Source organism: Camelus bactrianus, chromosome 1 (assembly GCF_048773025.1).
Source record: "Camelus bactrianus isolate YW-2024 breed Bactrian camel chromosome 1, ASM4877302v1, whole genome shotgun sequence".
NCBI classification, from domain to species: domain Eukaryota; kingdom Metazoa; phylum Chordata; class Mammalia; order Artiodactyla; family Camelidae; genus Camelus; species Camelus bactrianus.
In genome coordinates, this window is record NC_133539.1 from 38281485 (window position 1) to 38308621 (window position 27137).

A 27137-nucleotide genomic window follows, 5' to 3' on the forward strand; every position below is an offset into this window, starting at 1 on the left:
TCTCAACATTTTACGTTTCTGATCGTAATTCATGTCTTGGGTAATCAATAAATTAAAACTGATCAAGATCCTATGAAAGCCTGCATCTGCTTTCTTATGCTTAATTATACCTGAGAAGCCCATGTTGGATAAAATATTCTCCATTTGCCTAAATGTTAAAATGCCACTATCATTTCTATTGTATTTACTTTATTGCACAAGATCCTATGGATAAACCCTATGACAATAGCACTTAATGATCTGCATTCCCTACAGGGTAATGGTGATAATTCCTGTTTTTTTTTTTTTAATGCTATTTTCTTTTATTTTTTCTGCCAACAATAAAGCTTCCATCTGTCGTTCTTTTCTGTATACTGAAGCCATGCTGCTCTTGGCATGGGTCACCTTTGTAAATGTTTCATTTATGAAACATTCCTTCTCCTGACTCCTCAGCAGTACAGAAATATGCCACAAAAGATCAGCTGTCTTGCAGTTCATGTGCCGCTAAATCTGGCATCACATTCACTCTGTCATTTCCTCAATAGTTTCCAGTAAGAAGTTGTCCTACATAATTTTCGTGACTTTATTTATCAAATAATTATGCTAAAAAGCTATTTAATGTCTAAATGATATGACATTCTCTCATTATAGACTATTCTGTTCCACAGGCAATATTACTTAGCAAAATCCTCAGTACAATTCAATTTACCGATTCAGAAGATAATACACCTTCTTCAGGCAGTCAAGGATGTTGAAATCGTGGTAAAAGAGTTAAAAAATTACATTTTTATTTAAATTATTATTTTACAGCATATCCCCAGAATGTATATTATTATGTGAACAGATTATCAAGTTTCATGACCTGACAACCATGTTTTATAAGCAGCTGACTGTGAAATATACATGTTCATAAGGAGTTTAGTTAGCTGATGTAGAGAAGAGTCTTCCACATTGGCAATTTAGCTTTACTTTTTTTTAGAGACTAAAGAAACTACAGTATGGATAGTATTTCTGTAGTCAGCTGCAGAGGAGGCGGTTGGGAAATCTAAGGAAAAAAAAATCACTATCTTAGATCTCTGTTGAAGACGCTTTAAGTGGATGAATTAATAAGAGAAATTCAAAGGGCAAAGGGGAGATAACCATGACCCATGAAACAATAAGCAAAGTTTTGTTTTGTTATTATGTACTAAGCCATGCTGTCCTGGTAGAGTGGCTAACAAGATCAGAGTCTGTTGAGAGCTAGATAATATGGCTTAGAGAATTACCTGGTTTAAGGCAGAACAACTCCTAACAATTAGAAGAATAAGAATTTTGAGTTGGCTAAGTTTATATAAGCACACAATACTAGAGTCAAGTACAGAACCCAGGAAGTAGATAGAAGATATTATCTAAACAGAGGGTAATATCTTTGGACATGGTAGGAACTGGAGTTTTAGGTTTTCTCTTTCAATATATTTCTATGAGGAATTACTTCTGTGGTGTGATTTTGGTCATGACATGAAAGACTCTCAAGTCACTATCACCTGAATGGTGCTGTAATCAAATTTAGCTTGAATAAATAAATAAATAGTGTAGAAAGCATAAGGGGAAATGAGTATTCATAAGCACATTTGTGTGCTGCTTTAGTTAAGATGTTTTATTGGTATGATGATTGCTTTTAGTGGGGCAGCAGACACGAGGGGGATGATTTGGACACCACACTCTCAGAGACGGGGATAGACACACAGGGTTTGGACTGAGAGTGAGCAAGCCTGAAGGCACTCTGTGTTAAAAGGGTAGGGCCTTGGATAGAGCAGAGAAGAGTACACCAAAGGGTACAGAAAATGTTTGTCTCTCATAATCCATTCTGTGCTTAACACAAATGCCTACTTTGATTTTATTTTTCCGAAGACCACTTTGTCTCTTAACCACATCTTAGAGCGATCATATGTGATAACCTTTGACCTTCTCCATTACAGACAAAAGCACAATAGCCATTTAAATTTTGTACAGTGCCTGCCTCCCCTCTAATCCTGCACTGCTTTTTCAATATGTGGTTAAGAATGTTTTTACCCAAGACATGAGTTTCTTGCTCATACTCCCTTCCATTCAGTTCATTCACTTGTTCATTCATTCATTTATTCATTTTATTCAACAAATATATACACATACATACACAGACCCTGCCTTTGAGGAGCTCATATTGCATTGGCAGAACTAATTTGTAAATTAATACTGATGATTGTGTCTTTATCTGGTATAATTTCAGTGGACAAAAATGAGAATATTCTCCTTTCAAAGTTTTTTAATACATGTTTTTCAAAAATTTGACAATTACTATTTTTACCTGATAATTTTTTATTTCTGATGATTAAAACTTAGATTAGAAAAATATCCTTATAACACTTCTTAATTTATCTCCCACTCTAACTAAAACCTATGTCTCTCCTTTAAAATTTAGCAGATATTTCTTGTCTTTGCTATTATTTTAGAGATGAGTATCCTTCAGGTAAAAAATTGTTTCCCTTCCTGTTGTCTACTGCGACATATTTCTACAATCTATTCATTCCTTGGCACTTTTCTATAGGAACTGAGATAAGTGGTCCAATTACCAACAGTTTTGATGGTGATATTGATGTGCTGTTGGATGTCTGCCCTTTTGGAATAGCAATTTATTTCTACACATTCTACTAAATAGCTACAGCCTTTCCTCTTCTGCATCTTCTGAATAGGGCATTTTAATCTGTTTTGCTATTTACATGTTTAAATAAACTATGTCGGTTGACACAAAAATCCTAACAGTAGGAGTGAAAAAATAACACCAGATACTCCTTGAGGGTAGATATTACGTCTTATAAACTTTCTATACCCTGAAATAGTTAATATAGAGACTTAAATATAACAGACTCAGTAAATGCTTGTTGAAATAATGTTGAAATGTCTTCATGTAAAATCAAGTAACATTTTTGTAACTCTGCATATCCTTAAGAAGGAAGTCGAAAAGTACTAAAAGTATTTCCATTACAACCATGTGAGTGTAATGGAGGGAAAAAACAACATTGCAGGATAACTTCTTTTCTTCCGTTTTCAAGAAAAGAGACAGACTCTTCTTTACTCATATAATTTTTTCTTAGATTCCTAGTAAAAGTAATTTTTTCCTCCTCAATAGAAAGCCACTATTTTTTGTTTTTAAAGTAAGGGTTTTGATACGGTTGTCTTCCATTATATAGAAATGGTTTTGCATTGGGATGCCCATTATATTGTAGATAATTCTTTCAAGTAATTAGTCATAATCTCTTTTACCAATGCTATAAAAAATGATTTAGACACATTTCAGACCTTGATTTTCATTAAAAAGGGCAAGTGTCCAAAGCCCACGGAAGACAAATGAGAAATGTAAGACAAGAAAGAACTAGAAAGGCAAGAAGCATCCTTGATGCTGTTTAAGTGATGGGGAGGAGGTTCAGTGGTTTGGGCTAAGTGGAGTATATGTAATAAATGTTGTAAGTTTCTGTGAGAGATGAGAAAATCACAACATTTGATAAATACAAGACTAACAATCAAAGACTAAAGCGCAATAGTCTTTTCTACCTATTAAAACTGTGTAATTGAAGGAAATGGAAATAGTACTTGTCCTAAATGAAGCTACTTAGCTTCTTTATAGACTGAAGTGCTGAAGATGTCAAAATGGAAGAATTGTGTATTGTCATTAATTTAGAACGTGCCAAATTTACTTTCCTTTCCTTTTTTAACCATAAAGATAACTGAACACTTTGATGGGAAAAGCACGACTTTGAAGTGACTTGTTGATAATCTTAATGGCCTTGTTTGGGAGCCCAGAGTGAGCCTATCATTTTGTGACCTTATGATGGATTAAATCCACACCTGGGTTCTCCTTGGGTATCTGTGGTAAGCCCTCCTGTCTAAAGGCAGGCTTTAGAAATGATCATGAGGCTGAAGCAAATAGAGCTGTGTCAAGCAGGATAACGGTATAGAGTTCTTTTGAGTCAAATAGGAAGGTGTGGAAATGAGGATGAACATTACTAGTTATATTTTTAATCAACTACTAACCATTCATTATTTGGATAAGATTTTCGGTGGCAGTTCTTCCTGAATAGTATAGCTTTTCTTCTAAATAACAAGCTAGATTGAATTGTTTACCCATTTTCTCCAGGTAAGGTGATAATCAAGTAAAATAATTTCTGATTATTATAGCTTATTTTTCCATCAGAACAGAAAGAAAGAATGATCTGTTTTCTAGAAGGGACAGAAACACACTTTTGAACATACTTTCTGAAAAAGATTTTTTTCTAGGAGAGTAGAAAGTGAATGTTATGAGTTCAATTGTTCTAGACTTGATTTTATTGTCTACTTTTGAGAAAACTGTTTAACGTCTCTATGTTCCTATTGCCTTATCTTTCAAATAGGAGTTCTAAACTCACATGGGGTAGAAAAAATAATAATAAAAATATCTATATTAAAAACCAATAGGCAACAATGGAAATAAGAAAGCTATGACAAAACAAAATGCTATATGTATACTTAATGAATAAGTATCGATCTCAGTTTCCAGATAAAAGTATTTTTGTTATTTTTAAGAAAGGGTGATTCTCTTTGGAAAATGTTGCCTTAAAAATAATGCCAATACACAGAGGGACATACCAGGGGTTAATGTAATAATCCTATGCTTACCTAAAGCAATCTCTTTTTGATTTTGTTAGGAATTAAATATTGATTCTGACTCTTTGTGAGGTTACAGACTCATAGTATCTGGAAGTTATAATTGTGCTTTTTTTTCAATCAAAAAAATGCAGTTATGTCAAAACATTAGTTACTGTGGTAACCTGGCATTGAAATAGACAGTTGCTGTATAGGTAGGTAGGTAGGTAGGTAGATAGATAGATAGATAGATAGATAGATAGATAGATAGATAGGTAGATAGTTAGATGTTTGTTTATGTATCTAGATCTATAGCTTGAAGTATTCTGATTACATTTAATCTGACCATGATGTTGGAAGTTATTTTACCTGTTTGTTTAGATCTATGGGAGGTGGTAGGGTGTGTTACAGTCAGTGGAACATGGAAGTAACTATTAAAAACCTCTACTAGGTTGTTACTAAGTGACTTAGTAACTTACTTTACCTTTCTGGATCTTATTTATAAAATAAAAGTTCTAAATGGAATGATTCTAAGAAGAAATGGCTTTCCCTTCTTTGCATGAAAACTATTGGAGAAAATCCCAAGCCTGTATTTACTGCTGTCTGAACTTTTAAAAATATTGGTAAATCTCTGGACTCAGTTCACATGCCATTAACTTGAATTTTTACAGAGAAATTATCCTAAAAGAATAGCTACTTTCTTAGTAGGTTGATTGATCTCTTCCTTGTTTAATTTTTCGAAGTGATATATAAATGAAATCTTACACCTTTTATTGTGCAGTTGGAATAAAGATGATCTATTATACACTGTAAAACCTATATGCTAATTGTTTTAAAACTAATATATCTTAAATTTGCTAAAAGGGTTATAAGGATAAATTATTCAAGGGCAAAAAAGTAACATTGAGCTTTTTAATCTTTGTACTCATTACTCTGACTTTTAATTCAGTGCTATCAACCTTGTCTTTAATATCTAATATCTTCTTTTAGAACACAATAACATTTTCTTATAACTTCCAAAAGAATGAGTAAAGGAAGCACTAATAAATTAAGAGACATTTCCAGAGAAACATATAATATGCTGGAAATTTACTTCTAAAGTTAATAGGAAAATTATATATAGTTTAACATATTCTATGCATTATATTGGTTATTAAGTATTATAAAACTTTGTTTTGATACCACCTGCAATTTATTTTCTGGTTTAACCAATTTCTTATTTATTATGACATGAATAAATATATTTTGATGTGTACTCCTTAGATAAATAAGAGATGTTAATCTTGCTGTGTTTAAAACCTCGCCGTTAAATTAAAAATCTAAAAAATGTTCACATTTTATTGAAGTTAATGTTGACATGTTTTTTTTTCCTCCACTCTGGTAGGGACTAGATAACTTTTACTTAAAGCCAGCAGGAGGAGCTCTCACCTTGCTGGGTTCAATGTAATTAGTGTGCCTGAAAAACCTGATTTTGTGGGGGTTTTGTATATGAAACAGATGATAAAATTTAAACACTTATCACATGTAATGGTATTAAAAATCTAAAAAATCCTCAGTTTTATTTTGATATCAGTGCATCATTCACTTGTCAAGAATGCAAAATTGAAATTTTACTGTCCTTAAGAATTTTTTTCAAAGTATGCTTGTAGTTTAATGAGGAAAATAAAGCAATTATATAAATATTGTTTCTTGAAGCTACTAATAAACAAAAAAAACCCTTTTCCTAAGGGTCTACACTGTTGTTTAAGTATATACACATTTTCCTTTTTTATTTTGAAATGAGTGTATTTCATAGTTTATAAATTATAAATACTAACAACCAAGCAGCCCCAATATGTTTTAGAAAAATATTACATCAATTAATCAATTTATTAATTTGTCAACCTATGAAAAAGAAATCTGTGTCGCTAGGCATCTTTGTATTAGGCATCTTTGAACACTCTACTTCAATAAACCTCTTGATTTAAATAGCATGATTTGTAGGTAGTGCCAGTAAAGTTTCTGTTGAAACCACTGGTGAGAAAACTAGGATAAAAACTTACGAAGGTTTGGAATCAGCAAAAGAAATAGTGATTTTTCTCTGCTTCTACAAAAATAAAATGATAAAACAATGAAGTTTTATATTTAAATTTAAAAAGTAATAAGAAAACACTTAAAAATTGGAAAGGTTTAAAAAAAATTTTTTTAATGGACATTCTAGCATCAGTCTCCTTGGTGGGACTCACTTTGTGATCTTAAGGAAAATTATGTAACCTCTCTCAGCCTCAGTTTTCTCTGCTGTAAATTGAGCATTTTAAAAAAGAAACAACTTATAGGACAACATGGAGATTCCTTGAAGAAGAAAATATATAGAATGTCCTTTCTACAGTGACTGTGAATTTGTGTCATTACTTTATCAACTTACTAGGGAAATAATGATATATTCCAAAAATGTAAATGTGCTAAATGAGTAACATTAAACTTTTCAGTACCCCAAAGTAGATATCGGGATTGCATACCTCTGAATTCTTTTCAATAGTATATACACAAAATAAAATAACATTTATTTGACAATAAGATAAACTTATGGTTTTGAATATTTATTACAATGATATCTTCAGCTTTTTTCTCTAATATGTGAGATTATTTTTGTTAAACTGAATGAACCCAAATGTCATCAGGTGTTTATTTTGTGTATTTGCATGTGTGTGTTTTTGTGTGTACATATATATGTTAAGTCTGTATATATATTCATATATAGGTATATAATCCATTTGTTCTTTCTGTTACGTTTAGGTTTGTTAGCATTGTGTGTTAATATGGAGTAAATGAAACTATAAAGAAAGCCTTCTGAAAGGCTCTAGCCTTTTATGTGTCTTTATATCTTTATGTGACATTAGCAACATTGAGAGCCATTACCTAGATATGTTAATTCTTTAAGAGTAGAAAATGATGTAGCCTAATTCAGTCATTTTGTCTTCATTTATTAACTGAAATATTTCAGTAAGAGAAATATCCCATCATTAACTATTTCTTTATTTACGAGTAGTTCTTAGAGAAAAAGCAAAATAAATGTTTTATTCTTTTCAGATTATTTACCAGTTTTTAAAATATGGTTTCCTACTGTACTGCAAGTTATCAGTGGATATATTTTATCATTATGAATGCGTAGACTTAAGCATATTTGAAGGGTTTCAATCCCTTAGAGTCATTAACCTTGTGTATGGTCAAATTATCCATTTTTGGCCATTTGGAAGCCTGTGCCAGTTGGCTCCTGAATCCTTTTGACATGACACTGGTAAACATTGATATCTTCCCTGATTTCTGGTATTAAATTTATAAAACACCACCAATGAAATAATCTTACAAAAAATAAAAATAAGCGGAACCTAGATCTATCTGGTCAAGCCACTGAATATATCTACCAATTTAAAGAAAATACAGGGAATGGAGGAATACGTTCAGTGATATCTCATGGTAAGGAAAATCTAGAATGTGGGATAAAACAACTTTTATGGGACAAATATTTCTTATCAAATTTGATTTCATGTAGTGAAAAAGATGACTGGCTCTTCATTAGGAAACAAATTAAAATAACTATGAGATACTATTGCACACCTGTTACAATGTCTTAAAAAAAAAAAAGCTGGACAGTACCAAGTACTGGTGAGGATGTGGAGCAACTGGAAAGCCGTACATTCTGCTAAAGGAAATGTAAAACTTCATAGCCATTTTGAAATACAGTTTGACTTTTTCTTAAAACATAAGCCTTCTTTGTATAACCCAGTAATCATTATTTACCATGCAGAAATGAAAACATAGGTTCATATAAAAATTTATGAGAGAAGCAAGATGGCGGATTAGAAGGACACTTGTAGCTCACCCTCTCCCACAAATACACCAAAACTCACATCTACGGACCTACTCAACCAACCAGAGCACCTGCCAAACTCCGACAGAACATCGCCCTCTTTGAAAGACAAAGACGCCAAATATCTGGTAGGAGAAAAGGGAAAAAGAAAGAAGAAAAAGCAAAACGGTGCGGGACCGGTCCTGTGGGGAGAGAGCAGCAGAGGAGGACTGGAGCTCATTCACTGGGTCTCCCCCCTCCAATGGAGAGGCCAGTGGGACAGAGGGGGAGCCTCTGAGGCTCAGATCTGCCCCGAGCACCCCTTGACCGACAGAACTGAGTTAAATGGGCACAAAGGGTCCCCGTGACACCCAGCGCAAGACTCGAGCCAGCAGCTGGGGGCTGGGCCAGGCTGCCTGAGCTAGGCGGAGGACTAGGGGGGCTGTACTGAGGCAGCCCCGGGGGACTGCAAGGTGCTGCACGCCGTGGCTGGGAGGGGATACGGACTGGAACAACCTTGGTCCCCCATAAATTGCAAAAAAAGCAAAGAAACATGGCTGGTGTGCCCTGTGGGGAGGGGTGCCATAGCCTTTGTCTCCTCAGGCCTGCGCCGCCATTACTGGCTCTTCTCCTGAGAAGAGAGGCGGGGCGCAGCCACAGCTGCCATCTCCTCCAGTGCGCAGCGCCCAGGCGGGGGCAGGGCCGAGACCTGAACCCGAACCCTGAGGCTCTGGAACCTCCTAGTCAGGACTGAGACTTGTTTACAGCCTGAGGCAGATAGGATCTTTCTGCCCTGGTACCTCAGAGAACTTGTGCTGCCAAGACAAACAAGGAGCTGAGAGTTGGCATGAAGCAGGGGCGGGGCCGTTCTGTGGTCTTCCCTGAGCCCGCCTTTGGAGCGCTGACTGGAGGCAGAGCAGGCAGCTGCACAGAGCAGCGGAACTACGGGCTCCAGGAGAGGGCGGGTAGACACCCGCCTTGTGGCAGGAACGCAGCACCTGACCACCGTGCTGGGAAGGGGCAGGATCCGCCCACCTGCCTCCCCACCCCCCCAGAGTGCAGCATCTGACTGCAGCAGTAGGAGGGGGAGTGACCCGCCTGCCCACCGGGTAAGAGCTCAGCTCCAGACCCAGTATTAGGAGGGGGCGTGACTTGCTAGCCAATAGCCACTGGGAGCAGCACAGACGAGGGCGCCAACAGAGGGCCTCTGGAAACAGCAAGCTGAGTTCGTGAAACAGGGCAAAGACACAAAGACCTCTCAATAAGAGCGTTAAGGGCACACCATCTCCAGGAGAACTAGATAACTGATAAGCCACAGTGCCAGAGAGATATAAGCAATATGAAGAAGCAGAGGAACCACTCCCAATTAAAAGATCAAGAGAAATCCCCTGAAAGCACAATCAAGGAAATAGACATTGATGGCCTACTAGATCAAGATTTCAAAAGACTGATCAAAGTACTGAAGGAACTAAAAGAGATAATGTTTAGAGATATAAAATATGTCAAAAATGAAATAGAAGCTATAAAGAAGAACCAAGTAAAATTAGTAAACTCATTTGCTGAGATGAGAGCTGACCTAAAAGCTGTGCAGAGCAGACTAGATAATGCAGAGGAACGAATAAGTGACCTAGAAGACAGGACAACAGAGAGCACCCAATCAGAACAACAATGAAAAACAAATGAAAAACAATGAAAACAATGTAAGGGACCTATGGGATAATAAAAAGCATGCCAATCTACACATAATAGGGGTTCCAGAATGAGAAGAAAGAACAAAGGGGATTGAAAAGGTATTGGAAGAAATTATGACTGAAAAGTTCCCAAACCTAAAGAAGGAATCAGATATACAAGTACAGGAGGCTCAGAGGGTCCCAAACAGGAAGAACCCAAACAGACCCACACCAAGACATATCATAATCAAGATGGCCAGAGTCAAGGATAAAGAAATGATCCTAAAGGCAGAAAGGGAAAAACAAAGAGTGAGTTACAAGGGACCCCCCCCCCCCCATAAGGCTCTCAGCTGTTTTCTCTACAAATACTACAGGCCAGAAGGGACTGACAAGATAAATTCAAAGTCCTGAATGAAAAAAAGATGCAGCTTAGGATACTCTATCCAGCAAGGCTATCCTTTAAAATAGAAGGAGAGATAAAGAACTTCACAGATAAGCAAAAAGAATAAGAGTTTAGCAACACTAAACCCATGCTAAAAGAAATATTAACAGGTCTACTCTAAATAGAAAAGAAGCAGGATACTACAAAAATGAGAAACTCATAACTGGAAAGGAGATAACTGTCATGAATTGCAAAAAGAATAAACACAAAATTGTAAAAGAAGACATCTAAATTATTAAGAGTGGGAGAGGGAAGCAAGGAAAGCCACTGTGGAAAACAGTATGGAGATTCCTCAAAAGACTAGGAATAGACTTACCATATGACCCAGGAATGCTACTCCTGGGCATATATCCAGAAGGAACCCTACTTCAAAATGACACCTGCACCCCAATGTTCATAGCAGCACTATTTACCATAGCCAAGACATGGAAGCAGCCTAAGATGTCCATCAACAGCTGACTGGATAAAGAAGATGTGGTATATTTATACAATGGAATACTATTCAGCCACAAAACCCGACAACCTAACACCATTTGCAACAACATGGATGTTCCTGGAGAATGTCATTCTAAGTGAAGTAAGCCAGAAAGAGAAAGAAAAATACCATATGAGATCACTTATATGAGGAATCTAAAAAAAAGCTAAACCAAAACAAAACATAAATACAAAACAGAAACAGACTCATAAACATAGAATACAAACTTGTGGTTGCCAAGGGGGCGGGGGGTGGGAAGGGACAGACTAAGGTTTTAAAATGCAGAATAGATAAACAAGATTATACTATATAGCACAGGGAAATATATACAAGATCTTATGGTAGCTCACAGAGAAAAAAATGTGACAATGAATATATGTATGTTCACGTATAACTGAAAAATTGTACTCTACACTGGAATTTGACACAACATTGTAAAATGACTATAACTCAATAAAAAATGTTAAAAAAATTATATGTGAAAGTTTATCAAGTAGAGAATTCCATGCAATATAACACTTTTCAGCAATAAAAAGGAACTGAGTATTCTGTTGTGTGTATTGATATATACAGTAACATATATGAATCTCAAATGGATTATGCTATGTAAGAGAAACTAGGCTCACAAGACTTCATGTTGTATAATTTCATTCATGTAACATTTGGGGAACGGCAAAACCATAGAGACAGAATTCACATTAGTAGTTGCCAGTTGTTGGGACAGAGAAGGAATTCGCCATAAAGAATCACAAAGGAAATTTTGGTGGTGATAGATGTATTCTGTAGCTTGACTGTAATGGCTGTTACATGGATGTAGGAGCTGACCACAATTCCTAGAAATGTGCATTTAAAAAGGCTGAATTTTAAATTATACCTCAATAAATCTAACTTAAGAAATATAAAAGGGGAACCTATAGATTGAAAAAAATACTTAAAAACAAGACCTCACTATAATGTGTGGGATTTATTTGGATCTTGATTTTCTGTTAAAATAAGTTGAGACCATGGGAATATTAAGCACTGATGGGTATTTGATTACATTAAATAATACATACTATTTATAGTAATGAATTAAGATATTTTAATTATATTTAAAAAGAGTATGTTAGATATACATGCTAAAACTTTTACATATCAAATGATATGATTACTAGAATTTACTTCAAAGAAATCTCACAGTGAAAGAGTAACATGTATAGATGAAATAAGATTGGCTATAGTTGGTAATTACTAAAGCAGGGTGATTAGTATATGAGGTTTCATTGTACTGTTATCTCCACATTTTAAAATATTTTTGAGAGAGAATTTTCCATAATAAAAATTAAATAATTATGGCTCAGTTTTACAAATATATGCTTGGTGAATAGATTTTAACAGTATTGAAGGAATATTCTACAATGAGTAAGAATTTATTGCAGAAATTTAAGCATGGTTTAATGATTAAAAATCAATAAAATGTATCACAGGGATTCCAATAAGAAGAAAACACAGAATCCTTACAATAGATGCTAAATGGCAGATGGCAAATAACATACTCCCAATGGCATTTTTAAAAAACTATTAAAAAAAAAAACCTGCACTTCCTTAACCAAATGAAGGACTAAAACTCATGGTAAGATATCAAAGCATTGTTTCTCAGAGGTCCATGACCTTACTGGCATCTGGGAGACGTGGAGGTAGTAGTTAAAATAAAGATCTTCTGAATCATGGGCACTACATATTAACCTGCCAGAAGCACTACACCTCAAGTTGATCACCATTTAGCTCTATAGTCTCATTGATGTCCTCCTAGTTCCTCCAAATAATCTCCACTCCTGCTCCCTACTCCAGCAACTGAGGACTGGCTTAGTCATAGCTCAGTTAAGTTATAGAAAGTATTTTAAAATAAGTTTTTTCTTATCACATCTTTTTGAAGACCTCCTCATCTTAGGCCAGCCCAAATTGCATTTCCTTTGTGAAATATTCCCAGACTTGCCCTATCAGCCTTAGCCTAACTTAATTGCTGAGCTATTATATATAGTCTTTTAGAATTTAAGAGAAATGTTCTGATCATTTGTTTATATGTCTCTTCAACCAGTTTATGAATTACTTTTGGTTAGGAAAAAAGATGCATGGTTTTTATTTTTGCTTTTGCCTCCCTTAGCAGTAAGTATACTAGTGCATACAATGATAATGTAATCTATGCTTTAAAGATAGTAGGTTTATTCAAAATGTGTTTTTTTTTAAATTCTTTTCCAAGCATGTATAAGGGTATTTAATAACACAGAAAGAAAATAAAGAAGCCTGCTTTAATAGTTTCTCTTCCTTTAATGTGATATAAAAAGACTATATATGAAAATGGCAGAGAAAGCCATGATGGTTATTTCATGGTTGGTTTGCAAACTGGCCCTGTACTCCTGGAAGGCAAGGAGAGTCTGAACAAAGAGGCAGATAACTCCAGATTGGAGGTTGGTAGGTACGGGAACTTACTTACCAAGCTGGTCTTGGGCAGCTGTAAGACGAATAGATCTCTGCACTTGCCCTTTAGAATCTTGAAGTTTATATAGAGTTTATATAGCCTCAACTGAATCTGGGTTCATTCATATGTATGTCCAGGTGGTCTCAACAGTGCGTTCCTCTCTCAAGGCTCTCTCCTTGGAACAGCTCCCGCTGTGGGAATGGTGGGCAGAGCATACATTCTAAGGACAGGGGAGGAGCTGGAGAGCCTCCCATTCATTGCTTAGGTCCGTTCGTGGGTCAACTGGTGGTTACATCCTCCTCATTACCTTCTCTAACATTCATCAGTTTTAAAAGTCAGCTGTTAAAAATGACTTTATTAGTTTTATTATTCAATTATCCATTTTATTTAACATTGCTAAACACAAATTTCATATTTTAAACTTAATTTATAAGCACCTCATACATTTTAGAATTACTTAATATCATTATATGCTAATATTTCATGTAGTCAAATTTTAAAGTTAGTAATGCAACTTATTAAAGCTAATGCAATGAATAATAATAAGGGAGTTAACATTAATGATTTAAATTACTGATACATTTTTACATTAATTGAGAAGTTCATGCAATTTTTTTAATTTATTTAATTCCAGTTGTGTTGCTTGATACAACAACTGTGCTGGGAGAGCTGGGATGGAAAACATATCCATTAAATGGGGTAAGTTTAAATATCTTTTTAAAATTGTCATAGTTGTAGGTTAATTTTAGCATCTATTATAATAGTTAAAGGAACAGTGCATTTTTAGCTGTATTTAGTATGAATTTTAGCATATTACTTAAATCCCACAGGAAATACTAAAATATAATTAGAACTGATAATCAATGGTATAAAAATTCTTTGCTTTCTTCTAAATTAATAATTCTTCCTTAATATATTGTTTATACATAGTAGTATTAGAATAGCTCCCATATGAATATTTTCTTTAGAAATAAAATTTTACGCTCAAGATACTTTTCTTTGTATATATTTATTAAATTTGGTAACCTCAATTTGTGCATAAAAAAACTATAGATTGTTGTAAATAGATTTTACAGATACTAACAATTTGGTATTTATTAGAAAGTATGAATCTACCAAAGCAGTTTGTGTTTTTTGAACTTGGCAAAAAGATACATTATGATTAGCATTTTGTTAGCAGAATGTAGTTGCTTTTGAAAAGATTATAAAGATGTGTAATTTCCAAAGTACACCATTTCAGGTATTAACATCATTTTACCTATGGTTATACTTGACTTTTTATATGTTTTGATATATTTTGTGTCATTTTCACATTACAGTGTATTTCTACATCTTTTTTTTTTTTTCTCATTTCAAGCTAAACTTAAAAGGGTGGGTTGTGAAGCTTTTTAGTTTGCTTTTCTCTGTTTAAACAGAATCTTCAGTAATGGAGTAGTCAACCTTTTCCAGATATACTTGGGTTAGCTTTCCTTCCTTTTCTTAGAAACTGTGTTTTTCTTATTCATCACATTCTTACTTGATATTGTTTTACATTGCTTTTTTCATTATCTCTACAAATTTAAATCTCAATGGAGAAGTTGACCCAAAATTTTTTTATTTTTTAGAATCATTCAAATATTGCTGTTTTAATTTGAAACAGAAATCAGAACTTTATATCAGAAATTATTCAATAGTTATCATTAAACATGTATATTTTCAACTGAAAGTTCCTATGAAGAGTTCAGTTCTTATGTCTTTGTTTAACAGGCCATTTGTTTCTTTAGATTTGTTTGTTTTATAGACTATGGTTTTATTTTTTCTGAAATTTTTGTTTTATTCTAATAGAGCTCTCCTCAAACCATTTCTGAAAATATACCTTTTAAACTAAGATTATGCTTTTCTTCATTATCTTATTTTCATTAAAATGAGTAAATATCAGTATCTGTTGAGCGTATTGAGAATGTCACATTTATCACAATTATTTTCAAAAAGTGAGTGAAACTTCTTTTTTGGAATGCCCTTCCGAGATAAATACACATGTCCTTTTCTCGATATACTAAGTAACTTACAACTAGTTAGGTAGTTTATAAGCCTCACTTTTTCATCTTCTGAAAAAAATGACAAAAAATATTAGTGATCATACTATCACTGACCTTATGTAGTCATAGCCAAAGAATCATGTGAGGAACAGGAGTTGCACCCCTGCTCTAGTGATTGTGTTTGGTTTGATCAGACTGCATTTCCTAAAGCAAACTGGTAACTGGAGACACAGAGACTTAGAGAGTTACAAATAAACTTCATTGCTATCATACTTATAATGACTTTGTCATTGGTGTTATGAAACAGGGCATTTTTCTACTTGTGGTTTACTATAGAGAGAGGGAAGAATTGTCTGAAAAGTGATGCTTACTTACCTCATAGTTTTCCGTTTGCCAGACACTGCACTAAGAATTTTATACTTTATTTTCAAGATGGCTCTATGAAGTACGTCTTAATTCTTTTTCCCTGTTGGAGAAGCCCAGTCTTAAAGATGGCAAGGAACAAAAAATGCCAAGAAGTTATAGGCCAAATAGTGAGTGATGGCCTCCAATTCAAACTAAATTATTTCTGACTCTAAAGCCCGGATACTTACGATGGAACTGCAAACAGAGAGAAGCATTGAAAACTTCCTGAAAGGTCAATTACTTATGTGTGATATTTGCATAATTGATTCAGATTTTTTTTCTCCCTTGTTAAACGTACTGCTGAACTGAGATGTACATGTTGGGCACCAGCCCAAAAATGAGCAAGAGGAAAGAGAAAGAAGATGGGAAGAAGAGTACAGTAGAAAATAAATACAATAGAATAAGGTAGAAAATGAAAAGACAGTTAAAATTCATTGAGCGTTTACCATATGCTAGGCTTTGTTCAAAGCACTTTACTCACGTGAGTCCTAGAAATCAAGTATAATTTTTCCCTATTGAAAGATGTGAAAATTGAGACCTGAGTATGTTAAATAACTTCAGTATAGTCGCAGAACTAGGAAGTGATGCAACAAAACCTCTGAGCCATATATAGACTAATCTTCACAGGTAGGGGTGGTTATTTCACAGCTGTGCACTTTTTATTTCTTTTAAGATTCTGCCATGTAAAGATAAAGGGCAATGACCAATAATATAGACTACAGAGAGAAAAATAGCACATGGATTCAGAAATTAAAGAGTAAATTGAATACTCAGTTACCTTGGAATATCACTGATAGAATAGGCTATATTACTTTTAGATTATTCCCCAAATAATAATGTATATATGGCACGTGTCGCCAGTAGGGATACTTGAAAATTGGAGTACATGGACATACTTTGTAATAGATATGGACTAAGCTTTATGAATTAGATCAAACAAAGGTGAATCAAGGGAAATAATAAAATGGATAGATGACATGAGTAAATTTTAAAGAAAACATACAACTTAAATTTTCTCTTTGAATGCAGAGGATAGATTACTGACAAGAATAGAGCTTTACTTAATGCTATTTATAGGTAAAACAAGTAAGGAAATGGTAAGGATGAAAAGCTTTGAAAGAAATCTACTAAAAATGGCAAGACTGAAAAGCATCCAGACATCATAATTGGTTAAATAATTTGAAATCTATAGAAGCTGTAAATCAGTTTATAACATTTAAACTACCATTTATGTCTGCATATTAAAATTATATCTATTTGAAATTTTCTAGCTTTTTGAGGGTCTCAGGTTTTTTGAGCCATGCTAATTTGAGTTTTAACTAAAGTTGCCTTTTCTCAGAGACACTACTTCAGTTGGTTTTACAAATATGTCATGGAGAGAAAAGACAACTAGGTGATATATTTGGCAATCTTATGATTTAAAGTATATTTGATATTTCTCTGACTAAAGTAGTTTCTATGAATAACTTTAAAATTGATAAATTTTCTTTATGTAAAGAATTGAACTAATAGATATTTTTGAATCCATCTACTATATAAAATATATGATTTAATAAATTATTTCATAGTGGGTTTATTTTTTTTTTTATTTTTTTTTAAACTTAAAATACCCATTCCACCAGTAATATCACACTGATGTAGTTACAGGAGTAGGCATTCATGATGTGCCTGTAAACAAAACCATTACTGGTTATTTAAGTGTAACATAAGTACCTATGGTTAGCAAATATGAGTAGTTTTGAGCAAATGATGTTTTAGTTTTGTAGAAATGAAAGGAAAATATATTTATTTTCTGAAATGCTTTCTTGTTAACTCATTTTTGCCAATGCAGAAAATACACTTTGTTTTTTTTAAGTCATGTCCAGAATTCAATTCAGTAAACTTTAATTTTACGTTCTTTGTGCCAAGTACTCTGTGAAAGTGTTCTAAGAGTTTTTTCCTACCCACAAGGAGTCTTGCAGTTTAGAGATAATTCTACACAATCATCAGACCAAAGAGAATGTCTTCAGGAAATTTTGAGTAATGTTTTGTGAAAGAATAATAATGAGAGGGGTCAGTTCTGTTCAAGGAAAAGTGGTAGTAGGATGTGATACATCAGCTCTTTCTTGTAAACTGAAGGAATCACATATGGGCTGGAAGAGAGGATAGAAAGCACCTGTTAGGCAAAGAGAATGGCTTGAGGACAGGCACAGAATTTTTAAATGTGTGCATTAAGTTTTAGGAATGTTGAGAATCATTTGTGTGGCTAGAGTGAAGGGCGGTGGTGGGAAATAAGGCTATGACCATAGACTAAGCTGTATTGTAGAAGACTTAGAATTTCAATGTCTTAGTTGATTTAGATAGTGTATAGCTCAGCCCCAGTAAGTAGAAGTAAAGTTAAAAACTTTCCAGATTTACTTAAACACACAATAAAAAAAAATTATTGAAGATTTCTTTTATTTAAGGCAATAATATAAATCCTTGGTAATGAAAGACACCTTAGAAAATTATTAGGAAAAAAATGTTCAAAATGTAGGTGTTATTACTGGTATGTGGAAAACACAGTGAAATTGAATAACTATATGTGTATAGAAGTTGGAGCTTGGTTTTATGAAAGAATGAATACCTCAGAGAATTTGGGAACCCATAGTTGTAATTCTTAATTCTGTGCTCTCACTGTCTAATGCCAAGAATTTTATGTCTACATAATTCAAAGCTCTTAAGAACTTTATCCTGTGTGTGTCCCTTCCATCCTTTATCTGTCAAACATACTACACTAAAGTCATAAAATTATGATGACCTGGTAGAGTAGCTAACACAGTGCCATGATAATCAATGAAAGAGTGCTTCATGAATAAAAACTTGTGCATAGCACTATAGAAGTTAAGTGAATACTGAAGAAGTGTTTTCAGAAACATTTAAGTATAGGCATGTGCCCTGGATTTTCTGTTTGCTAAGTACTGAATCTTGCTATGTAAACCTGAAGGACCTATTTGAGTTTTGAAAATCTCCAGGGAAGAAGGCAGCTAGTCTTTAAGAAGTCGTGCCATTGTAATGCTAATGAGAAAAACACAGAAACACAAAAGACACTGCTCATGCAATAACTTTGTACAAAAGTAGCAATTAAAAAATATATGTATATCTCCTGAGTTTGTTCTCTTAATCTGAAAATGTATGAAAGAAAAATCATATAAATTTTCTTGCCACATTAACTCTCATGTTTACTCCTTTCCTTTCATATTTTATTTACTCAGGTTGGTTTTAGCCTATTTATAACATTTTAGATGAAAGAGAATACAATAAAAGGGCCTGTAAATTAAATTTTATATTCAAAATCCTCAATACTCATTACAGAAGGGGTCCCTCTCATTCAGTGCCAAACAGCAGTCGGGGTTTGTCATACTGGGGCATCTTGGCTCAATGTTAACTAATAAAAAGTAACTGCTACTAAACAGAAAAATGAAAAGCTTTTTAGAATATAAAAAGTGGACTTCATGATTAAAAACTTACATTATTTCAGTCACCCAAGTCCAGGAAGCACAGAGTTCCACACAGGATCAACCCAAAGAGGAACACACCAAGGCACATAGTAATGAAATTGACAAAAATTAAGGATAAGGAGAAAATATTAAAGTTAGCAAGAGAAAAGCAACAAATAACATACGAGGGAACTCCCATAAGGTTATCAGCTGATTTTTCAGCAGAAACTCTACAGGCCAGAAGGGAGTGGCACGATATATTTAAAGTGATGAAAGGGAAAAACTTAACAACCAAGAATACTCTATCCAGCAAGGGCTCTTGTTCATATTTGATGGAGAAATCAAAAGCTTCACGGATAAACAAAAGCTGAAAGAGTTCAGCACCACCAAACCAGCTTTACAATAAATTTTAAAGGACCTTCTCTAGTCATCGAATTATAAGAAAAGAGAACAAAAAGAAGAAAGAGAAAAACTTACATTGTTTTACTTTGAGATTTAGTACTTATACTACTTCTTAAAATGTAACTACTTAAAATACTTATACTTAAAATGTATACTACTATACTTCTTAAAATGTAATAATCACATTTTTTTTAAGATTTTGGTACTATAATTGAAAAAGTAAGTGACTTATTTGAGTGGCCACAAAACCTGATAGTTAAAACATAGCTTTTCATAATAATAGTAATTCCATATTATTTAATATATACCTAAAATTGTACATAATTAATATTGATGGAAATAACTTGATTTTTAAGTACTCCATCAACTCACCTGAAATAGTTTCACCATTTATTTTTATTCACAGTAGTATGTTTAACAAGAAAATGAAAGATTTGCTTGTTCTGGATATTTTTCCCCCACGCTTCTCTTTTGGCTGCTACTGTATACATAGTAGATCAGTCTATGTTACAAAGTTGTAGTGGACTCAGATATAAGCACTCCAGTATTCAAAATCAAACTTTCAACAGTGAAGTATGCTTTAACAAAAAAAATTAAGAGAAAACTGAATGTTAGTGGGAAAAGAAGTGCTATTGTATAATGAGTTACATCTTACTAGAGATTGGAAAACTTTGTGTTTCTTAGATGCCAAATATTGGTTTCAAATATATATTATATGTATTTTGCAAATGTTGTAACTTAGTGATCATTAGAGTTTGAACAACATAAGATAAGATATGTAATCTTATCTGGTTTTCAATAATGCAGGATAATTTAAGATATGTGATCTTATCTCTTAAGCATAGTGAATTGGTATTAGGACGTTTACCCTGAGATAGTTAGGAAAATAGAGATTCAAGTCATTCATGCCTAAATAAAAGCTATGAGTGAACCTAGCAGTTCAGTTACTAATTATTCTTACAATGAAAAAAAATGATTTTTATAATAAAACAGGGTTGTATTACAATTCAACTGTGTAGAAAGTTACCTTTATTCCATTAGCAAGAGTTCATCAGTTCCTAATATTGTTCCAAAGTTGAAAAATCAAAGATAGAGTGTGTTTATGATAGAGAATGGAATACCTACAAATAGTTAATATCTGTATTTTACGGTAAGAACCAATTTATCATTGTAGCAGATTCTAGTACCACACTTTTGTTCATTTTATAGTACATTGAAATTATCCAAAACTATAGATATCTATTTGAATTCTGAAAATATAAATTTTTAAGACAGTTTCAGTTTGAAATGAATGTGTCAGTTATTCTTTCCAAAACTGATACCTACACAGTTTTTTTTCTGAGAAACTTCACAACATATGTAGTAGTTTTCTAAATATCCATCATATTAGTTTCAGTCATATTATTTCACATTTAAAAGAAATTTCTTTCAGTCATATCCCTCAACTCAGAGATTCTTTCCTCAGAAGGAGCCCATCAAAGCCACTCTTCATTTCCCTCACACCGTTTTGATCTCTAGCATTTCTTCTTGATCCATTCTTAGAATTTCCATCTCTCTGCTTACGTTATCCATCTATTCTTACATGTTGTGTACATTATCCATTAAAGCCCCTAGCATATTATCCATGGTTTTAAAAAATTCCTGCTCTGGTAATCCCAACATTCCTGCCATATTGGACTCTGGTTCTGATGCTCTTCAGCCTCTTCAAACAGTGTTTTTTTTTTGCCTTTTAGTACATCTTGTAATTTTTTTTTATTGAAAAGTAGATGTAATGTATGGGTAATAAGAACTGAGGTATATAGGCCTGTAGTAATGTGGTAAGATATTGGGGGCAGGGAAAGTAGTCTATAGGCTCATAATTAAGCCTCAGTCTTTTAGTGGGTCTGTGCTCCTGGACTGTCAGCTTCACCCAGACTTCTCAGTTTTCTTTTCCCCTGTTAGATGGGACAGGATGGCTAGGGGGAGTTGAAGTAGGTTGTCCCCCTACATGGAAGACTAGAGCTGGCTGGAGCTGGGAATTTTCCTTCCCTCAAGTAGGTTAGGCTCTGGTAAAACCCCCAGAAGGTGAGGTTCTGCTAAAATACTTTTCCCTGAAGGCAGGCCTTGTTAAGAAGAATCAGATGCTCTGGCACATTTCACAGTAGTTCCTTTCATTTTCACATGTCATCAACATTATATAATTGGTTGAAACATTTGCTTAAAGAGTTTCACAAATTATGATTTTCCCTTAATTTTCTCTGCCTTCTGTTTTTAATGCATGAGCTGTCCGAATTTTTCAATTTCTCTTCACTTCAATCACTGTTGGTAGCAGTTGGCTTTATTTTCAAATCCATTTAATCTAAAAAATAAATCAAGCTTTTATGCCTTTGATTATATGACATTACTGCTGTTATTCTTTATGAATCAATAAGGGGAGACTTCAGAGTTTCCCTTGGTGTGCAGGCTCAGTGGTAGGCCATGACACTCCCAGGAGCTTGTAGAAATTGGGTTCCACATACCTTGGCTTCATAGGAAACCTAATGTAAATTTCTGCCCCCAAATATTCAAATTATTAATGTGATGGGTCTGCAGTAAGAACTGTGCTTAAGCATTTAATATATTTTTTCATTGAACCCTAATAATATCGATGTGAAATAAATATTATTAGCACCATTTTATAGATGAAAAAGCTGAACTTGAGAAAAATTACATCACCTGCCCAAGTTTGTGGTGACATTTATCTGGTACTAAAACCAAGGTCATCTCATTCCCAAAGCCAGGATAGTTAACCACTCAATGTACCATGAATTGATTTTCAACACTGTGACTGATGTTGTGGAGAGTATAGAATAATCTATAAGGTTGCTCAAGTGCAGTCTTAATCTAGTTACAATGTTGTTACAATGAACAGATTTTGTGTCAAAAGGTATGAGGTTATTGAAAAGTGCTAAAAAAAAAGATTAATGTGTCTTTGATGACGAAAGGCTATCCCAAAGCTAAGGACGGTTAATAATTATTAAGTACAGTTGTTTAGTTAGTGGCATAAAAGTATTTGATGCACGTTTAGATTGTTTCGATTTTTTTTCTACCTAGGAAAGAACTAATGAAATATTCTTTGGTGTTTTTCTTCTGAGTTTATTCTTTTGTGTCTCATTTTAAATAACTAGGTCCTTATGCACGTCTGTTATTCACTGTCAGCTAAATAAGGGTAAAACATGAAATAGTTCAATCCAAAACTGAAAAAAAAAACCCTTTAGAAATGAGTATATTAGAAATGTTAGAAAAATTAGAGAACAAAATTAAGAGTAATGTTAGAGCTTGTCATTTCCACACAATCTTCTAAGCAGATTGACCAAGAGGCTTATTGAGGGATTTCTAATATGGTTAGTGCTAGGATGCCGTACTTCCTCAACCATAGTTTATTGAGACAAAAGTGGGCATTTGAAATATATCCAATTAATTGGCTAGTCAGCTACCTGGCACCTGTCACGTGTGATTTCCATAAATGGCCAAATCAGTCAGATTCCTTTTTAGGGCTTTAGGATTTCTAAGTTCAGAGACAAAAGGAAACAGCTGTCAGAAACTTCTGCCATAAAGACAGACTAAAGGATACATGGAAAAGGAGAGCAGAGGGACCGTGATTAAAAAAAAAAAATCATGTGCAAGTAAAAGTTTTAAGAGAACAGGAAAACAAACAACAAACAGCAGGTGAAGGACAACCAGCCAGTAAGTAGAGGAGAATGGAGAATAGCACATGCAGAGAAAAGGCCATGAGAAAATAAAGAGCAGGGTATTGGGCACTTCTGAAGTTGACCAGGTTGCTGTTAAATCTCAAGCTCCAGCTCTTTAATATTCCTAAAATGAATTCCCTTTGTGTAAACTACCAAACTGTAAAAGCAGATTGTAAACCTGATGATGATGATGATGATGATGATGAAGACTACAATGGTGATGGCAGAAAAAAGAGACGGCACTATATTGAGTTCGACCAGGAAATGTGAAAAGCTGTGGAAAGTAGAATTCCTTGAGAAGGAGAATGCAGGAACATGAATCACCCAGAGCTGTAGGCCTTCTTTTCTCATCTCTTGCATGGGTAAATGACCTCCCCTGCATGCAGGCAGTCGGGGAAACGGGAAACAGGTGAATGAATATGCATAGTTTAGTAGAGTCCATAAATGTTTAAATATTAATACCTGAACAGCTATGATATGTGGCACGTCTCTCTACACTGTCTCAAAATATTCCTTCCTGTATAGCAACCTGTGCAAATAAGTAAGTAAATGGGTTTCTGCCTTATTTTTCACCGGTTGAAAGAACATGTTTTGGATATTGATGAAATTATTTCTGACATAAGGAAGAGGAGTAAGAAGAAAGCAGGTAACTATGATTTAGGAAATCAGATGTGAAGTATTTACTGACATCGGTGAGTATGTAATTAACTTCATATTCTGTGGACAACTGAAAAATAAGTATGTTTGCAAATCATTTTTCATTGTCTGCTGTTCTTTAATGTTAATCTTGATGGTGTCTTCTCTAAGATCTATTTTTAAAGATATAGATCACTTTAAGCCAATTACCCTTGATACACATAATATAGTCTTTTCTTTATTCTCTCTCTCTCTTTTTTTACATTGCTATTTATAAAATGTTAACTTTTGGTCTCCTTCTTCCAAGAGAAGTTTCCAGTTGTCCTTTTAAAATGAACTCCCATACTGTATAATCTAAGCTAAAATTTGGTTTTATCAGAAAATTCTTATTGTAACCAGAGTCATTCAAAATATGTATAAGCCATTTCATTTATAAATGAGAAAGTCTGTATCTAAATCCAGAGCAGACACATACAAATGTTATATTCTCTCATGACACCATAAAAGATTATTTGTGAAATAATTAACAACTAGATGAACTATATAGTAGGCCAAATACTTTTATAAATTTTTTTGTATTTTAAGGGATTGACTCACTCTTATCCCCACAACCAGTCAGCAAGTCCTGTTGACTCTATCACTTAAAGCTCTTTAAAATCGGTCTTTATCATCATGACATCAATTTGGCTCCTCATCATTCTTCTCCAAATTACCATGGTTATGTTTTAAATTATCCACTTCCTTTGGGTCCTTCTCTGGCCCCTTCCACCAAACTTTCTAATCCATCCTTCATCTAGTTGCCAGAACTTAACTTCCATACTGAAGACCTAATCATGTCCCTACTCTGCTTGACCCCTGCTTCCCTTACCTACCGTTTAACCTGTGGCCCAGAGCTGCCTCTTCATTTTTATCTTCAGCCAGTCTATCTTCCAGCTTTTTCTGAAGAGACTTGTAGTTTCTTCCCTGTAATTTGCTTTCTCTTGTCTCTGCTGTTGAGTTTATCTGGAAGGTTCTCTTTCCAACCCCTACCTTCTCTGGCTTTCTCCTATCTTTTTTTTTTTTAAGGCCAACATTTTCCATCTTTTCTGAGAAGACATACTGTCAAAGGTTGAATTAGGAAACTCTTTGGGAACACCAGGAACCTCAGTGTATATCACAGTGTTTAAATGTCTCACAATATTTACAATGTCTGTCTCTTACAAGATTATAAACTGTTGGAGGTATGGATTGGGTGTGTCACTATATCCGAGTTAGTGACTGTCATATGACAGATGTGCAGTAATAGTTGGTTGAATAGCTAAGTATATGTACAAGTTAAAAATTATTTTACATACATATTGGTTAAAGACTATATTTTGCAACTCTCATTGGAGCTGAGAAAGTTACTACCTTTGAGCCGAATCAGCTGTGACAAAAAGACTTAACAGTTGTGAAAACTGAACCCTGTTCTTACTCAGCATTGGTTCTGAGAACAGGTAGAAAAGTTTATATATTTACTCTCAATTTTGTATTTTAGACAGAGCATTCATTTTCTTCTTACCAGTTTTCTCATTCAATTTGAAGTTGAAAGGTGGGTGGGAAAGATACTTACCTAAGAAATAAAAAGACTATAAAAGAGCTTATAAGCTATCTAAGCAACACCAATCAAGACATAATATACTTTAAAAGAATTAATGACCAGTTTAGAGCAGTTGATGATCTGAATCACATCTGGGAAATATTAACTGCAGATGGTTATTAGTACTGCACCTTATTATTAGGATGAAAATGAAAAATAGAGCATATGGATTTTTAATGGTTGATAGATGGACTGCAAATTTTAGAGAATTTATACTAACCAGTCAAGCTTTCAAAAAGCATAGGTCAGCATTAAATGTTAAATAGGTTTTGTACTCTGTATTCCATGCAATTAGTATTTTGAACTAATGTACCATAGTAAGCAAAATAGTTTCTTAAAATGGCTTGACTTTGTTTTATTTTAGCAAAAAAAAAACCCTGTTGTGCTCATAAATGTAATGCCTAACTTAGTCTTTATCTCTCCCATAATTAGGTAGGTAGTAGTGTATACCAAAATACTTCAGTGAAATTTTAAAAGTTTTTCAAATAATTATGTATATCGATGATTTAAAATACATTATATAGACACACACAAACACATATATGCATTCTGGAGACCACATTTGAAGAGGTAAAATTAGATCTGTAATGTTGATTTAGATAGCTCAATTTAACAATGATATTCATTTAATCAAATTATCTGCTTACCTTAAATGTAGTGTTTTCTGATGCACACTAGAAGTATTTTTTCATGGTTCCTGTTAAAAATTGCTCTAAGAAATACCCACATTATAAATCTTAAAATAAAGAAGTAGATACAGCTAACATATTATGTTTTTTATTCTTTCTATTTTAAATACTATGTTAATTATCTGGATGACCATAAGTCCTGGTTTGCCTGGAATAGTCCTCGTTTATTTTTGTTGTCCTAGAATAATTATTAATTGTATCCCATTTATTTTTAAGTGTCCTTGTTTGGGTGAGAAATTGTATAGTCACTATGATGTCAGTTCAGGTAATGTTAACTGGATTACCAGTAAACCCCAAATATGTGATAATTCAAACAGAAGAGAATATTATTCTCACTTTTGTAATAGTTTAAAGTGAGTTTTCCCAGTTGTCAGAAATTCCTCCTCTTCCTTCCATGGAAAGGATAATCCTCCTTCTTAAAAATGTGTAAGTGGTACACAGTACTTATATTTTAATGGCTACAACCCATTCACATTACTGCACCTAATTACAAGGGAGGCAGAAAATTTAAGTTATCCTGGGGAAGAAGAAGAAATGATTTTAGCTGAATGGGCTAAATTACTAGTTGTCATCCAATATCCATTCTCTTTTTTTGTTCTCATTAATAGAACTTTGATTTTGAGGAAGTGATATGTCAAACTAAAAACTCCTATAGTTTCTCATGCATTTTGGAGCTAGTTGTGACCAAAACACTATTCTAGCCAGTGATA

The 27137-nt window shown here is 33.9% G+C and overlaps 1 protein-coding gene across 5 annotated transcripts in view; it reads left to right on the plus strand.

The window, feature by feature from the left end:
- EPHA6 (EPH receptor A6) overlaps positions 1–27137 on the plus strand; it is a 743078-nt gene that overhangs the window by 50614 nt on the left and 665327 nt on the right. For all 5 annotated transcript variants that reach the window (XM_074361623.1, XM_074361631.1, XM_074361637.1 and 2 more), the window contains exon 2: positions 14126–14190. In XM_074361623.1, the coding sequence (XP_074217724.1) occupies positions 14126–14190 (65 nt within the window). The remainder of the gene's footprint in view (positions 1–14125; positions 14191–27137) is intronic.